General features: G+C 39.1%; 1 protein-coding gene across 1 annotated transcript in view; it reads right to left on the bottom strand.

Moving 5' to 3' along the window:
* The window catches only part of PGM5 (phosphoglucomutase 5), a 70,278-nt gene that overhangs the window by 13,629 nt on the left and 38,195 nt on the right, over positions 1–18,454 (bottom strand). The window contains exons 7-9 of the mRNA XM_040090805.1: positions 12,292–12,407; positions 3,640–3,775; positions 2,465–2,648 (exon numbers count right to left, since the gene is read on the bottom strand). Of these exons, the coding sequence (XP_039946739.1) occupies positions 2,465–2,648; positions 3,640–3,775; positions 12,292–12,407 (436 nt within the window). The remainder of the gene's footprint in view (positions 1–2,464; positions 2,649–3,639; positions 3,776–12,291; positions 12,408–18,454) is intronic.

The following is an 18,454-nucleotide window of genomic DNA, read 5'->3' as shown; positions in this document are numbered from 1 at the left end:
TGTTGTCAAAGGTCTAGTGAACAAACTGAGATCCTCACTACTTCTGTTTAAAGGGCAGTAAACCATTAAAAATGAGAGAAGATATGCATTTTATTTTACAGTTTTACCAGCAACTTGACAAGACACCAATGTAAATGCAGTGTGTCAATATTCTAAAGTATAAGTAAAACCTAAGTAAAACCTTTGTTTCCTCAGATATATGCCAAAACATCTTTAGCACCATATAAAGCATTGTTTGATAATCACAGAATCATAGAATGGTTTGGGTTGGAAAGGACTTCTAAAGGCCATCCAGTCAGGAAGTCATCAGGTCACCATGTTCACTGCAGTGGGCAGGGACATTTCCAATCAGAACTGGTTCTTCAGAGCCCCATCCAACTTGACCTTGAATGATCCCAAGGATGGGGCATCCACAATCTCTCTGGACCACCTGTTCCAGTGTCTCACCACTCCCATTGTAAAAAAACAGTCTTCCTTACATATAGTCTAAATTTACTCTTTTAGTTTAAAGCCATTACCACGCATACTACTGCAACAGGCTCTGCTAAAAGAATTATCCTCATCTGTCTCACAACCCACCCTGGAAGGTCACAATAAGGTCTCCCTGAAGCTTTTTGTCTCTTAGTATAATGGCCAACTTGTACCTCTCATCCTTCTAATTCAGATTTTACACAAAAATGCCACTGATCCCTTTCCTGGCTTGCTGGACCCTCAGGAGCAGAATTGTTATGTGCTGACGTGTGCAAAAACACAGTACAGCTTTAAAAATTAGAACAGTCTTCAAGAACAACAGAATGTTTCATTTGACTTTGAGTCTTATTACTGCAGTGTGATAAACAATATTCAGGGCTTTCCAGAAACAGAATTAATTAGAAGCAACAGTCTGTGTGTATTGTTTGCTGCCTATTTTCTCACTGCTGTGTTTGTTTTCTGAATATGCTGTTTATTAACACTGAATAATTACCATGTAGCCTGCTTCTCAGTCATGAGAAGCTGCAGTTACACTGAATATAAATCTCTCTCCCCTATGTACTGGGGAACAAAATTGGAACATGTTCCCAAATACTCAGCTGAAAAATCTGCACAAAGCCCATGACAGTCTGAAAGAGATATCTGCATTTAGATGATGAGCAAGCTACTCAAGGAAAATGGCAGCAGTGAACTTTTGTTTCATTTACATAGATCAATACCCTCTCCAATTTAGTCTGCTTGGAGAATCCCACTGAGGCTGCAAACATATGAAGCTAGGAATGTGTCCTTGCTGAAGGACAAAGTGGTTGAACTGTACTCGGAATGAATAGGAGCTTCTCCATATGAAAAGACATGCTTTCTGTTTTTTTCAGAGTCCATCTGAAAACAAGGCAAGTCATATTTTGTTATATGATGATATGATTAGCAATTATATTCCCATACAGAGTTAAGTGCTTTAAATGAAAAAATTAAGGGAAAGCAAAGTACAAGGAGAATTCACAATCTGCTTTTTAAAACTACAAAGGTCACAAGCCTGCCATGCCTGTAATTTTCCACTAGACTTGGATATGACAATACCCTCGTATCTTGTTTCACTGGTAATATGCAAAAAGAAAGTAGTTCAGTGGCAGATAGACTGCTTAAATTTTCTGAATGCAATGATGAATGGAAACTACAAGGACTAAGCAGAAAGGCATGATAATAGTTTTAATGGCTTGTAATATCATTTCCTAGGGTCTGTTTAGGTCAAATAACTTAAAAACCAGAGAAATCAGGAACATGAAAACATAAACAGCATAAAATCAGGACAAACTTTAATAGGAGTCACAGCTCATACGCAAGACTCTTGAATATAAATTTACACCTGGTGAAAGCACATGGTTACTTTTGAGTACATTGTGAATTTCCAAACACTGAAGGCCCAGTCTGAACTGCAGTTCTTGATAACCAAGGAATCTCAGTATAGACAGACTCCAGAAGGAACAGGTAATTTGGGCTAGGGAAGTCAAATCTGCCTGCAAAGGCTACAACCTTCTAAAAGTCTCCTGCATGCTACTGGCTACAATAGATACTGCATCTCAGTTTTGTAAATCCTGTGGGTCACCAAGAACAAGAAAAAAAAATTTTTTTTTAGTAATGTAAAGCCAGTGAAGATTTCAGATATAAAACAGAAAAAGGAAAGACTATTTTCCACGGCTCTGGAAAAGGAATCCTCCCTAAACATGCATCGCTCTCAACAGGGACTTCATCCCATCCTATGTTCACTGTGACACTATTGTCTCCAGTTATGTACAGCAAGCACAAGGAAAACTAAAGGTGGATTATCTTATCTGGACTGAGCTAATCTTAAGTAGGAAATGCAGTATCTGTCACAGCAAAGGAAACACCATCCCATAAATAAATGGACAGTCTTGCCAGCTGAATTTTAGAAACAATGCTGTTGAAGACAATATGACAGCTGCAAAACTTTGCTAATCCATCACTACAGCCATACCTGTCTTTTGGTCACAGTGCCATCCACAGGATCTATGTACTCAAAGCTGTCTGTTCTTTCCACACTGTAGATATTGTTACCCACAGCAAACTGTTGATGGCTGAATGATTTGTCAGTGATCAAAGCTTCCAGGTCTCTCATTATGAAATATGCTGTTCTGGGTTCCAATGCTTCATAATCAAACCTTGCACATACATCAAAAAAAAAAAAAAAAAAAAAAAAAAAAAAAAAAAAAAAAAAAAAGAACCAGAAAGTAAGTCCTCAGAGCTGGGAAGACAGTTCTGCTTTCAGAGAACTCTACAGACTCGCAATTAGCAATTTACTGCTTACTTCAAAAATCAGAAGTGTACCACTGAAATACTGACTGTGAATGAAAGCAGCACACAGATGCAAATCCTGTGCAATCTAAACACTACATGTGTGCAACCACAGTTCTGCACTGGCCACCTGGCTCTGAATCAACAGCAATCATCTAGAAAATGCAATTTCTAAAGCAGCATGGAAAATACCACCAATACGCAGCTAGCTTTTAAAACTTAATGACACAATCAGTGCAGTGCTCAACAGCCAAATGAAATAGAGAAAACTTTGCTACAAGTTTTGAAGAACAGCTGTGTGCAAAATATCTTACAAATTGCAAATTCCTCTGGACTGAATCTAGATTAAGAGGGAGACAGAAGCAAAGATGAAAATGACAGCTAGAACTCACCATATTGAGCCTTAATAAAAATAAGTAAACGTTTGTATCTTTGGAGGAGTTATCCTGAATTGGAAGCAGGGACAGGTTTCAGTTCTCACTAAAACACTGTCACATGGAGGCACTTAGAGAATAAAAATGTAGGAGCAAATCTTGCTGGGATTGTGTTTCTTTTTCAACATCATGTAACAAGCTGCACCTATATATTCAGCAAGTAAATAATTCAAACCTTTCTGCCATTCAGTATTTAAAAACTCAATTACTCTTATTCTAGCAATGACATATACACGTATCTCCTTTCTCTGACACTTACTCCTCTGGAAAAACCTATCTACAAAACGGATAATCTGTGGCAGATTTTCATTCTGTAGGCACAGCGAACGCACACCTACATGCAGCTGAGCACATCTGAACAAGCAATAATTGCAGCAGAGTTCTCCTATCAGCTGCATAAGTCCCTTTTCCTCATTTTTCTCACCTGCAGTAGTAGTGCCGGCCAAATCTTGCCCAGTGATCCCTGACAATCTCCTCCACACTCTGCTTTCGAGCTGCTAGGATTGAAAGCCAAACTAGCACAGCCCACAGTCCATCTTTCTCTCGAAGGTGGTCAGACCCTAAAGAGACAGATATTAAACACATTATTTGGTATCACTGCAAATCAGAAAACAAGGTAAGGAAGCTGAGCAAATGTCTCATAACAGTAATCAATAGTATTACCCCAGCACCTCTGCTATGTCCCAGATGGAAAACCAGAGCTGATGTTTAAAATATGATCTATTTATGCATGAAAAAGCCCATACTTGTTACAAAGTTAAATAAAAACATGTACAAGTACTTGAATAGAAATGGCAGCAGTATAAAAACATTTGTAGTTATTAGTCCTGCTCACTGATATACAGTGTTTTCATATCTCTGTTACTGTTTCCCAGAAATGGGCTAGATATGAAAATCTAGCCATGAGCCAGAATGTTCTCCTTTATGAGAGTCAAGTTCAACAGCATCTCCTTATCTCTGCAGATGTTCATCTGCAGACGTCAAGCTGCAGATAAAGAACTTCCCCATTCCATTAAAAAAAAAAAAAAATAAAAAAAAATTTAAAATCCAAGCAAACCAAAGAGTGGGACAGTTTGCTTTTTTATATTTCTTCATACCTCTCAGTGGTAAAGACGTTCGGATGCTCTGATCTAGATCCCTTCAAAGGTTTGTATTTATGAACAGATAAATTGTTCCAACAGTGAGGACTAGGAATGGTTTTGGAATATCCCACATGATTTAACATGTAGTCTCAGATCTAAGTAAGATCCAAGACTCCTGGCATTCAGTAGATACTGATGGCAATTATATATGGTAACAGACTCAAGAAACTTGAAGAGATATCAAACATGTAGCCATTGCTCTGGCCTAATAACACTAACTTTGGTTAAAGTTTGTTGGCTGCAGCCTTACGGTTTTCTGTCTAGTGACACATTAATTAAACCATGAGTATAAAGCAAATGCAGTAATTCAGAAGTTTTTTTTACTCCATGAGATATGCACTGATTACAGAGGCAACCAACCAAGTTATTGGTCTTTAGAAGATACTTAACAAAATCTATCAGAGAGGAATCTAAAAGCTCTTAGGCTGAAAACCTGTTTTCTGAAATACCCTCCTTCCTCAAACAAAAAAAATCCTGTTGCAGCAAGGTCTTTGTACAGCTTGGCCTTATGTAACAGCCTGCAAGGTCCATGCAGTCAGTCATCTGTCAGAACAGCTGTGTTTTGATACTGGCAAAGGACAGTTCCCATAACATGAATTGATGCACTGAAGCTGTTAATCCTGTGAAAAACTCAACATATTAAAGGCATATAAGGAAAAAAAACAAGATGTGCAGAGAGACACCATGATTCCTAGGGTGAATCATTGCTGTTACCTCAAACTTGCAGCTCCTCTTCTTGGGAGAGAGCAACAATCAGGGTAGCAGCCCCTGCTCGTATGGATTTTCTAAGAGCCCCATTGTCCCGGGTCTGCCGCAGATCTGCCTGCCACTTATGCTTCTTGTGCTACATTCCACTTCAACACTCTTTATCTAACATTAATCTTAACATTAAGTTAACTACCACAGGGTTAAATAAACGCAAATTACTATTCAGCACAATATTCAAGTTGCATAGGAATGATCAGAGAACATTTGTTGATGAGGATAAAGATTTGCATAAAGACTGTGTTTATGTCTATGTGTTAGATATTACAGAAAACAAGAACTGAGCTGAGACAGTATCATGCCTTCACACTTGCAAAGTGGCTGTCGTGACAGTAAGAATATCTCTTTTTTGCTACTTGTTATCTGCCTTGATCTGTAATCTGCGAGCTCTTTGCAACAACAGTGTCCTGTTACAACAGCCAGAGTTTAGGGCTGGTGCTTGAAGTGCTGCTGCGAGAGAACTCACTCTGTTCCCTGCTGCAGTACTGTGAAATCATGGAGTGCCAACCAGCCAGAAGAAAAAGGGCAGGGTTATTTATGAACTCTCAAATCTTTGCAAATAGCTTCAGATAAGAAAGGAACACAACTGTCCCTCTACAGAAAGTCAGTCCTTCAGACACTCATGCATAGAATCACAGAATTGTTTATGCTGGAAGGGGCCTTAAAGGCCATCTCTCACCTGTTCTACACCCTCACTGCTGTAATATGTTAAACCAGCTTAATAATATCTTCCACAGGAACACCAGCAACATGTCCTACGGATAATAAAGTCAGCTTACTTGTAGGCAAAGCAGACAGTGGAGTCACAGTCATTATCATCAAAGCCAAGAGTTTGTTCCCAGATAATGGTGCAGGCTTCTGCCCCTGCTACCAAAAGAGAAATCTAGAATAGAGCTTTCATATCCCTTGCCATCACATCACTACAGGGACGAGGGACGCTGAGGGGACTGGGAACAGCAGAGCAGTCAGGGGCATCAGGACAGTCCTAGCTCCAGGCATCAGGCACTTCCTGGGAATGGGGATAGGGCAATGCCAGGCCAGGATGTGGAAGCACAGGCAGGCCTGGCCTTGGGGGACCCCCAGCCAGGCATGGCAGGGCTGTGGGGAGCTGGACACTGGCCCTGCTGCAGCATTGCTGGGGCAGGGGGTGACAGCCCTGGTGCTGCTCCTGGGCAGAACTGGGGAGCCTCAGGAGGCCAGGCAGGGCCCTGGTAACAGCAGGCTCACCCCACCGTGGCTGCTCCTTTCCTTCTTAACCTGCATGCCTCTGCATGCCTCTCCTTTCAGCCATTCACCCTTAGCACAGAAAAAATTCTGTTTGCCCAAAATATCCTTTCTGTTGCTGATTATCACCAGCCACTTAAATGGCTTAAGCGTCTCAATAGACATTGGTAGGAAATGGAGACATGGAGCTGAGTTTAACCCCTCAGCAATTTGTTCCAATATGAACGACCATTTATTCTCCTGCTATGTAACACTCTGCAGACTGCAGGCCGTACAGTGAAGATCACTGCAGTCGTTCAGCAAAATGGTCTGTATCACGACAATGGAGCAACAGGCTAAGCTGAACATTAAAGAGATGCATTCTGACTTAGAAAACACTTTAAGTACATTTCACTGAACCAAAATGTTCTAGTGAAAGATGGCCAGAAGCATTTCTGAAGAGCTCTTTGCTGCATTCTGAACTTTGTTTCGTATGGCTTAAACACATAAATCTATATGAGGAGGGCTGAATGTACATTCAAATACATTTAGCAGATTTGGCATATCCTCTGTCCTTGCATGTCCGTCGGAGGACAGAAATTGTTGCTTCTCTGGAAAGACAAAGCAATGGGAGAAGATAATCCGGAGACAAAAGTCTGTATACCTACAAGCAACTCAACTGTTTCAGAATCAAAAAATCACCATTAAAAATACTAGCCTGAAACAAGAACAAGGACAATAATCCTGTGTGCCCAGGAAGTGTTTCAGTTTTTTAATCTTAATGGAAGTGTAACTGAGCACAACGATCAGCTTGGTTACTGCATACACATATGTTGTTGTATTTACTGCCTTTCCTTCCTTCAGCAAATTGCAATCTGTAATTGCAATTTTGCTGCTCTGATTTTCACCAACAGTCATCTGTAGGTGTCTTTGCTTGCTCTGTCTTAATTTCGTCCTACAGCCCAGTTCACACTGTAGAAACTCTAGGGAGGAAGTTTCCTCTGCTGCCTCAGTCCAGCTAACACCATCCTTTGCTCCACAGATCCAATGAATTTGCAAAGGCAGACCTGTCCTGTGCAAAGGGAAGAAGGAAAAGGTGCCTCGCAGCTCTGCATTTCTGAAGTTGCAATACTAACTCCTCCCTCAGCTTGCCTGGGGCTCTGAGCAACCTCAGGAAGATTCTCAGTGCTACTTTTAATTGAAACATCCTGGAATTAAGGGATTTCTGATTCCATTCAATGAGCTGAAGCAGAAAGAGACAACAGATCTGAGAAGTCCACAAATATTTTCTTCTGATTAGCCCTTTATATTTAATTTTCCACTGGTAAGGGAAATTATAGTAACTGCAATTGTTTCAACAAATTATTTTTAAATTAATTTGTTATTTCTCCATATAACAGTAGCAAAATTTGTCTTCTACTACAGTAAATTGCTATGTCCAGGCTCAGGCAAAACCCTCAGAGCATGTTCTCATTCACAGAGAAGTACTCAGCTTATACAATCTTAAACTGAAGAAAAATCTTCAGAGGCAGTACCTTGAGAAACAAAGCAAAGTCATGCAAATATGTTCATATTATGATTTTTCTACTATTTGAAAGCTGTCTAACTTTGTCTGTATCTGAGATACCCAATTCTGATAGGGAAAGCAAGCCTTGTCATATGAATTAATAAAAAAAAGGTAATTGAGTTTCCCTAGTTTAGTAATCCCAGTTAATCATATTGCATTCTGTAAATGTGATTTCAAAACAAGAAAATCACAGGAGTTCACAAACTCACAACAAATCATTTTGTTTGCACATACTTGAGTCTTACAAATTTATCCAGCAATCTGAAACTTAGCACTGTTTTAGGCAAATGGAGATTTAGGGGCATTCTGATCTGAAATTTTTTTCAAGTTAGTAATATCATTTTAGATTTGTATTACTGCAACGGGCACCATCAAATAGCTCCCTTCTGACTTCATTCATTTCAGCAACAGCACATTTTAATATTCTCCACCAGTTTTTCTTCCACATAATCTTCCAGGAGAAGGGGGTTGATGTTAATATAATCTGGTAATCTGGAGATGAAGCAAGCAAATTTAAGAAAGTTGTAGCAATTACTGAGGTGGCTTAAACTGCAGAGAGATAAATCAGCCACACAGTTCTCCTAATCCTGATTAATAGCTTGCTGATGAAATTTAGAAACTAATTGCTGCTGCTGAGGCCCTCCTTTGAACTGTGTGCTGGGCATTAGTCATAGAACCAGAAAGCTACTAACCTCATCTGACAAGCTCCCCACATCGTTACAAAAATGGAAGAAGTTTTTAGAGCATTGGTTTAGCTCCAAGATCAGCTGCCAGAAAACAAGTGTGGGAAATACAGCTGTATGGGATGTTTTCAACATCTTTTCTCCTTTTATAGCAGAAAATTTGCTTTTATGTACTTGCCAGACCAAAGTCCCTTATGTTATAAAACCAGGGCTCTGTATTACTTGGAAATTTCAGCTGGGCTTGATTACCTGGGTACACGAGCAATTGATTTCCAATGCAGTTTGATGACAGAAGGTGGATTTTCAAAACTCCTTTCTCTTACACAGAGCAGTAAATTTCCCACTGTGATCACTATACCGTACACTTACATAAACATTCCATGCTGAAAGCTAAAGAAGTGCCAAATTTCAGTTGCCTAATTAGATATGATTAGGCAAAAGCCATAAAATTGATTCAAATGCCCAATACTGGCAGAAACATGTGAGGGTCACACAGCTTAGGAAATTACTAAAAGATTTGCAATAAGGTAAATATTTACTGCTAAAAACAGCTCACATTGCTAAAGTACTGGTCATCTACAAACCAGAACATGTTTTACAAATAAACCTCCCGGCATATGAGGACACTTTTCAGACAGCTGCGCTGAATTGAAAGATGATAAGGAAATTGAGGCAGTGAGGAAAACAAACTTCAGACATCACAGCCATTACGTAATTTGCCCCAAAAGTATCACAGGATTCCAGAATGGGTCACATTGGAAGGGACCACAACAGGGCATCTGGTTGAATCTCCCTGCTCAAGAAGGTTTATCCCACAGCACATGGCACAGGATTGCATATAGACGGTTCTTGAATATCTCCAGTGAGGGAGATTCCACAACATCTTTAGGAAGTCTCCTTCTGTCACATACTTTTTTACACAGCAACTACACATGGAATGAGGAATTCAAAACCCGTGCTCAAGTCCTCTGGATGCCCATGGGATCGAATCTCGAGTGTCCAGATTTGCCTTTAGATGGAATTGGATAAAACTGGAGATCAAGAGGCTTTCTGCACTGAAGTGCTGTAGGTACAACAAAGTTAATCTGATCAGAACATACTGGGATGCCAAGATATTTATGTAGACCAGCTCTCCATGCTGGCCAGCAGTATTTTTGTTCAAACACTCATTTACAAGAGTCAGGATATATCAGGAATCTGAAGAATTGATGACGAAAGAACCAGATTAATATAAGGAACACAGAGTGGTAAGGAATGTAGAGACTAGTCTGAGGTTAGGTCCTGAAAATGTGGAAGAGAGGCTATGGTACAGAAGGCAATTGTTTAAAGGCCTCATGGAAAGATACAGGCAAAGAAAAAAGTCAATGGCAAAAGAAAAGAGAAGTCAGGGTAATTTTCTGGCCTAGCTAGAACAGCCAAGTCCTAGAAGCACTTCCTTGACCTCCATGAGTGTTTCTCTTCCCAAATTTAACCACTACTGGATATTCAGGATAATAAAATTAGACCTATATTGTTACAATAGATCAAACCTTTTTTTTTTTTTTTCCCCCACTTCTATATGACTGATCACCAGGGCTAAAATCCACCAGCACTTCGGACAGCCTGCTTAGCAAGACCTGAACATGCTTTTGCAATGTGTCAGGGAAATCTGATGTTTGTCTTTTTTTATACGGCACCATAACATTTAAATGGCAAGTTTCCTCAAAGAAGATATGGCTTCTACTAAGTACACTGATACTTCTCTACTCCCTCAGACAGAAAGTATCTGAAAGAGTCCTACTCAACACCAACAGAAGAAGACGGCCTAGGAAAATAACTCCCCAAGCAGAGAAAGATCTGTGGCAGTGGTCTGTCATGGCATATGGCACAGAGAGGCCACTCCTGCTTGTTTTACATACCTCTACACATAAGCCAGCATGTAGCAGGAGGTGCTGCACTCCATGGGCTAAGTTATCCACATATATTTCAACATATGGGAACTCAGCACCAAAACTCTTACAAACTCTTTCCAGTGAAAATCCACACTTAACTTTCTTCAGCATGATGATGAAGCCAGGAGGTTTTTTCCAACTAATTTGTGTGCTGCTGAGGTCATACTGATGCCTTCAGACCCACTCAAATTTCATTAAAGTATCTGGTTTTGCATGAGCAAGAGGAATTTCCACATTTAGAGGAAAGAGGAACAGAACTGGCCCAGTGAAAAAGCATTAAAAAGCAGTGAGAGTTGAAAATCCCCCAGTTCACGCCTCTCATGGGTTAATGGAGATGCAGTTCAACGACACACCACAGCCAACAGCAGTGCATTCTGAAAGGTACAAGATCTTCCTGCCCTTCTCTCCCCAAATTACATCTCTCTTAATGACCACATAGGTCTCAATGACCTTCCACTGTAGAGGAAGTTTCTATTCAAAAGACATAGTCAAGGCAATACAAACCTGTGCCACTCAGAGCAAAGAGTGAAGGCATACAGTTTGCTCATCATGGGACACTGGTTTCCATTGACAACAAAAAGAGAATGAACATCCATTATAAATTTAACTTCTCTTCCTTTTCACATATAAGACCCAAAGAAACATAATACATTTTTGATTCTTGCATCATAGCCCATTCAGATCCAAATAGCAAACTAGAAGATATTACATTAAGGTCCTATGGCTGCTTAAAGGTATCATTATTTTCAAAAAAGCAATGTTCTGCTCTAATTGACCCCAACCAACAAACTTAACACATGACATAAGTCAATTAAAGCAAAATTAAATTTGTAATCAAGTTTCACTCCATGGTAAGTAATTTTCTACAAATAGCTACAGCCAAGGTATTACACATTCAAAACAGAGAACTCCATATAACTCACATCAAAATATAGAATAAAATAATAGCCAGGCAAATTATTTAGTTATTCTGGTCTGTGTTTTTACAAAAAGACTTGTAATATGGCCCTACTAATATACAAAAAGGAAGAATTTCTGTGCCAGAATCCAGGAAAGAAAAAAAGAAACACCCCAAAATTTATTACGTTATTCTCATAAACAAAACCACATTTATGTGGATTACATTTGCAGACTACATAGTCCAATTATTTGCTCTATTTCTTACTGTCAATACTATAATTCTGATGGCTCAAATTTGTCACTCATTCTACATTCTGTTGTTTGAATGGTTCTTGGGACCAATAAAGGAGAATTACCTAGGGAAAACACAAACACTGACATGTAACTGAATTTCTTCTAATGATTTCATTTGACACTTGAGCAATTGTGATGTTCCAAAAAGGAAAGCCAGCAACAGTTTTGTTTAAATGTGCCATCAGACATACCAATCCTCATACTCTGTACACCTAATCACATTAGCAAAAAACATGTGGCTTCCATATAGGCAAAATCCCTCCAAATGATGTTGCAGCCTGTAAAAGATCTGCAGTGGAACCGGTGAGGCTTTTTTGCATTATATGCAAATCAGAAGAGAGTGCCAGGCACCTCCAGAAGCTGTCTGGACAGTAGTTCAGATTGCTTGTCACTGCTAAATATCCATTTTCCACATTTTTCATGCCTCAAGGTGCTGGACACCACACTTAAAAGACAAACCTCAAGATGTGAACAACAGAAAGTTCTGTTTCAGCATGACACAGAGCTAATTTTCTGATTCTTTTGGGTTTGACTTGAGGCATCCAGGGAAAATTAAAAGTCTGTGGTAATTTTTGATTATGTATTACTTACCAGTGCCAAAACTCTCCTCACCACAAAGGGAACAACGTCCAGAGTCCATGAGATTGGAAAAATATCTCCATCCTGCTGGTGTCTCATACACAGGAACCTTCATTACTTTTGCCACTCTGGAAAACATACAATAAAATATCACACGATTAAGACAGTGCTTTTTTAACATATGATCTGAGGTCAGTTGGGGAATATTCTACATCTCACTACATCTCGTGACAGCTGAGCTAGGAGGAGAAAGACAAAAAACAAACAAAACAAAACAAAACAAACAAACAAAAAACCACAACACAAACAAACAAAAAAAACCCAAAACAACACCACAAAACCCCAACAACAAAAGCCAAAACCAACCAGCCAAACAAAACAAAGCAAAACAAAACAAAAAAAACCCCCAAGACTAGATCACACTACAATTTAAAACTGATCCTCGTCTCAGCACCTAACTTCAACCAGAACCAAGTATGTTTATACATTAAGTGCATTATTTTGGAAAATACAGGGCCTCAGTTCAATAGGCTTTAGCAGTATCCTCTTTTTACTGACCAAGAAACAGCTAATCTAAGGATGGACATTCGTTATACTAATATTTCAATGGAAGTTAAAGTATCATAGTATCTTCTTTTACAAAATACAGGTAAGTGAAATATGAAAATGCTTGAAAGATACTTTTACTTCTTGTAATGTGTCCAAAGACATGCCAATAAACGAATGCTTCCATTAAGCAGTAAGTTCTTTAAAAACCTTTCCCAGTCTCAACCTGAATTTCAACTTATTTTCCCTGTCTCCTATTATGTAATACAAGGAACCCTCTCACTGTCTGGGTGACATGCCAGTGTTTTCAAGAACCATAATTAACCACTCTATAGATGAGCATTCTTTTCCCCAGCTTGCTTACTGGTAAATATTCCTGCTTTAAACTACAATGAAAAAAATCCTTTCTTGGATTAAAAAACAAGAAAGAAAGGAAACCCGCCCAACAACTGTAAAAAACTCTAAATCCCAAGATGCGATTTATGCAGAATGGGTGTTACCAATCTCCTTTCTAATTATATTTGCTGGTTTTCATTGTGTGCCTAGGGTTTTCAGAACCATTTGTTTTATAATATGGAAAGTAAGAACTGAGATACAGTGAAGCAATCTGACCAACTACCAAGGACCTTATGAATGCTTCAGCTATCATCCCTAACAATTTTTGAAGTGGGAGAGTTTACTTAGTTTTACCTCCAGTCAAGCCAAAGCAAAGCAGATCAATCAAAGGTAGATTGAACACACCCAACAAGATCTCTCTAAAAGTATCAAGGTGAAAGCAGTCACCCTTCCGACCAACAAAACGCCTGTTTTCTGATGGCACATCTCTCTGTCTTAAATGTAGTGCATAAAGTAGATGGGATAAACTGTCAAAATATTCCAGCACGGACCCCTTCAAAACCTGGTACATAAACATACCTAAATGACAGTTATAGAATCGCCAAGGTTCTAAGAGACCTTCAAGACCATCTAGTCTAAACATCAACGTAGCACCACCATAATCATCCCAACTGCCACATCCAGACACTTCTTTTAATAGTTTGAGAAAGTTATTCCACCATCTCCATGGGGAATTTATTTCAATGTTTAGCCACTCCTTAAGCAAAAAAATCTTTCTAATATTGAATCTGAACCTCCCCTTGCACAACTGAAGGCCACTTCCTCTTGTCCTTTCACTTGATACATGGCAGAAGAGATTGACCCCCACCTGGTTACAACCTCCTTTCAGGGAGTTGTAGAGAGTGATAAGGTCTCCCCTGAGTGTCCTCTTCTTCAGGCTATACAACCTCAGCTCCCTCAGCTGATTGTCACAAGACTTGTGCTCCAGATTCACCAGCTTCACTGCCCTTCTCTCAACATCCTCCAGCACCTCAGTATCATTCCCCAAGTGCAGGGGGACAATCCCTGCCCTGCTCCTGCTGGCCACACCATTGCTGGCACAGCCCAGGATGCCATTGGCCTTCTTGGCCACCTGGGCACTGCTGGCTCCTGTTCAGTCACTGTCACCAGCACCCCCAGCTCCTTTTCCTGTGGGCAGCTTTCCAGCCACTCTGCCCCAGCCTGTGGAGCTGCCTGGGGTTGTTGTGACCCAAGGGCAGGACCCAGCCCTGGGCCTTGTTGAACCTCACACCATCGGCCTCAGCCCATGATCCAGCCTGTGCAGATCCCTCTGCAGAGCCTTCCTGAACTCCAGCAGATCAACACCCCTGCCTGATGATGTTGTCTGTGAACCAACGGAGCTGAATCCTATCCCCTCATCCAAATGATTGATAAAAATGTTAAACAAGACCAGCACCAGGACTGAGTCCTGGGGAACACTACTGGTGACCAGCCACCAACTGGACTTAGTTCCATTCACCACCATAAGTCATGGCATGACAGTTAAGCCCTTAAGTATTGTCTCTGAAATTTTTACACTGTTAGCCTGCACTGTAATGTAGTCATGTAATTGTAATGTAGTCCAAAGCAACCTTTATTTTATATGAGAATATCCATTCTCCAAGTTCCCTCCTAATTAGCTTAGATGTTCATTTTTTTACTTATATATGAGTGATTTTTAAATGAGATAGTGTAAGAATTGCTGGTATTAATTTGAAAAGAGCCAAAACGTACATGAAGAAAAGAGTATTATCAAATTTTTTAATTCTAAACTTGGATTTTATGCCTCTAGTTTAAGAGGTAGGGGTGGGTATGTACCTCCTTGTGTTTATACAGCACTACTATATATTACTGACCCTTAGAAATGCTGTTCCATAAAGGAGGTTTCACAGGGCACAGCTGAACAGGTTTCTCTCTGGCTCTTCAAAAAATCAAGAACATTAAAGAATTTAATCCCTGTGTGGCAATAACTTTGAGCTGAAAACAGGACTGTACTGCCAAAAAATAGAGAAAACAATAAACCAGAAGGCAATACCTAACATGCTGGAAGAGCAAAACCAATTCTCTTAAGGTAGCCTAACAATACCGCTGGAATATGTTTGCTTGCAGAAATGTTCCCATATCCTGGTAAATTTTTGGAGAAGGAAATCCTTTCCCATTTACTCTTCTACATTCCTCTAGCTGAGGAACAAATAGCTTAGGATGGATTTACCCTGACCAGCACTAAAAGTTTCTAGAGGCTGTAGCTGTTTTCAAAGAGTTGTAGGCACTAGGCTAGCAATAAAAATACAAATGTTTTTTCTGTTGGAATGTGGGCTTGCTTTGTACAGAGTTTACACATGAATAGTTTATAGTAGGAATATGACAGATTGTTCCATGCAACTTCTTTTGTTGTTGTTGTTTCTGGCTCTTAATACTTCAACAGAGTAAGTAAGTAGAAGTACATTGAAAATTAAGCATACTCCTTTTTTACTGATATTTTTCTGAAATAAAGAATCACCACTGGAGGTCTCAATAAATGCAGAATGTGCCTTTAGCCAGCCTACAGACATCCATGTTTTCTGGGGTAAAAATCACCCCAGAAAACATGAGGGGAGTTCCCACGGGAAGTGGCAAAAATTCTGAAAGCTGCAGACTCCGAGAAATAATATTAGATCAAACACATAATCACACAAAATACAGGAAAACACCCTCAGAGGAAGGAAACTAATATGTGACGGTGAAATTACTAGATCTTCAAAGCCAGGGATCATAGAGATTAGGTGCAGGAAAGGAGAGGGATTTTTAATGCTCCTACATCTACATTTTTTTAAACTAAAAATATGACTGGGTTTTACTTTGGTAGAGAAAAAGTTAAAAAATAAAAATATAATCTTCATTTTACCAAAACTTTTTTTTTCCACTTTATATTTACCAATCTACTTTTTTATAGATGAAATTCCTAAATGAGCTTTCAATCATTGCTACAGCAAGAAGCTAGACTTTTTTTTTAAAGAACTTCCAGTTGAGACTGGTAGAATCCCTGTGGACCAAAATTTAGAAATTAGTTTCTGTGTACCGCTGAACTGAACATTTCCAGCACTATTTAATGGAGCATATGGCTTCCTGACAGCCTTGATAGATGCCAGGCTAATAAATGCTTAGGATAAGGGATTCAGGAGCTTGCAAGAACTGCTGATGAGTCACAGTAAGGATTTTTATCTCTAACAAATCACAGGTCCATTAATTACATTTTACAATGTTGTTAGAAATGTACCTTTACAGGACAGTTAAACCAAGACTACGTATGCACAGCTTTTTAAGTTTCTCTTCTTTCTGTATACTTGCACTAGAATCCCCAAATTTGGGGAGTTAGAAATGTAAAATCAATTAAATATAAAGAGTTTTGTCTGTGTGAGATCTCTTGATGAGAGAGGATATTACTTCTCCCAAGAAGTGAGTCTTGGAGCTGGTACTACAAGTGGTTTATATCTTGCAGAGGTCTCAGATAACACAGTAAATTTTATATACCCTTAGACACATATAATGCATCATCAACAAGATACTGATTCAGCAGTGCACCTGTAAGGGCAATACCTCAGGCTCTGAGCTTTCCAGCTGTAGGTATTGGCTGTTAAAAGGCCTGACTTAATGGATGGAACATACTTCCAGAGCAATTCAAAATAAAAACTGGGAAAAAATACGCCCTATAAATAGGTTCATTTCCCTAGTCTATTTGAAGTACAGGCATTTTATTTATGCCTAACCACACAGTTGATATACCTGTGTTTATACCTTCCATGAGTATGAACTATGTTGAAAGAAGACAACAAACCACGGACATTCTGGTTCTTGTCATCTTGGACATTTAAAGGGACTGACTTCAAACACTACTCTTGCTCGCTTTCTTTCAGTGTAAGTGCTGACTACATCAATGAGATTATACAGTAAAGTTCCTTCCGTCTGTGTGCAGTAGTCATTACCCCTTGACAGACTTGGAAACAGGGTATTTACATGAACCAAACTGAAAGGTAACCTTAGTTAGTCTGCCCATATCAGAACTAATGGCATTTATGTTCCCAGGATGCTGAAATACTAACTAAGGAGAAAAAGTTAAATCAAAGAAGAGTGGACTGTACTTTTTTGCAGTGACAAATTATTTAAAACAATACTTTGTAAATTTAAAAAAAGAAGGAGCAGATGCTTTTAAATGTGGAGATAACAAAATGAATGAAAACAGGAATATAAATTCTTGTACAGTTCCATAGCTTAAATTTACTCTCCTACTGTTTCACAGTTTCACTGTCATTTTTATTTTGAAGAGCTAGTCCCACACTACCTACACCGACTGCCCCCTTTTTATTCAAACATAAGGAGCATGTATACAATGCAAACCTGAAAAGCTGTTTGAGTTATTTCATCTCTAGAAAACGGAATTATTGGAGAGTTTATTACTAACACAAAAATGTGAAGCCAATTCTTGAACTCTACAGTAAGTCTCACTTAAGCATGAGCTGGCCAGCCCATAATAAAGGTAATAGTTACCTTCACTATTACCTTTTACTATTACCTATTTACTATTACTAATGAAAGGAACACAATTATGGCCTTCTAATAAAGATTAGAACTTTTAAAAATTTCCTGATAGAAAAAAAAGTAACAGCTAGTTCTAATACTGCTCCTGAAAGACTTAATGGATTCATGTGGAAAACTTTACCAGGAAACTGGACTACTAATTGTACAGTTTCACATCTGAATATCCCAGGTCTTCTTACTTATACTTCACAGTCACCTACGTGTCACCTAACTAGGAAAACAGAGGGCACAGGACTCTCGATGGCCCAGATTATTTTCCTTGGAATTCTAAAAATACTAGCCTGTTAAAATGTGTAAAAAGATAACTTTCCCTTAAAAAAAAAAAAAAAAAAGTTATTTTATTTAAAAGTGTTAAAGATCCTTGTGATAACTTTCTTTCAGATTTCAGTAGACACAATAGACTATAGACTATTTTTCACAGATAGGCTAATAAAACAAAGTGGTCCTTGATGGTATCTCCCAAAAACAGTGGTTTAGCACTAGCAAAACACCTTATGACACCAGCAGAATTACCCTGACTTACATTAACGAGAATCAGAGAGAAGTTTTCTGCCAACTAATCTCTACAATGCCACAAAAACATCCTGATGAATATAGATCATTCAAATACAACAGCCTGCAGCAAGTTGACTTTCTTGTGCCAGTGAAACTCTTGTAACTTCCAAGAATAGAACAGTCA

Source organism: Hirundo rustica, chromosome Z (genome assembly GCF_015227805.2).
Source record: "Hirundo rustica isolate bHirRus1 chromosome Z, bHirRus1.pri.v3, whole genome shotgun sequence".
Lineage (NCBI taxonomy): Eukaryota > Metazoa > Chordata > Aves > Passeriformes > Hirundinidae > Hirundo > Hirundo rustica.
This window is presented reverse-complemented; position numbering and strand designations above follow the sequence as displayed.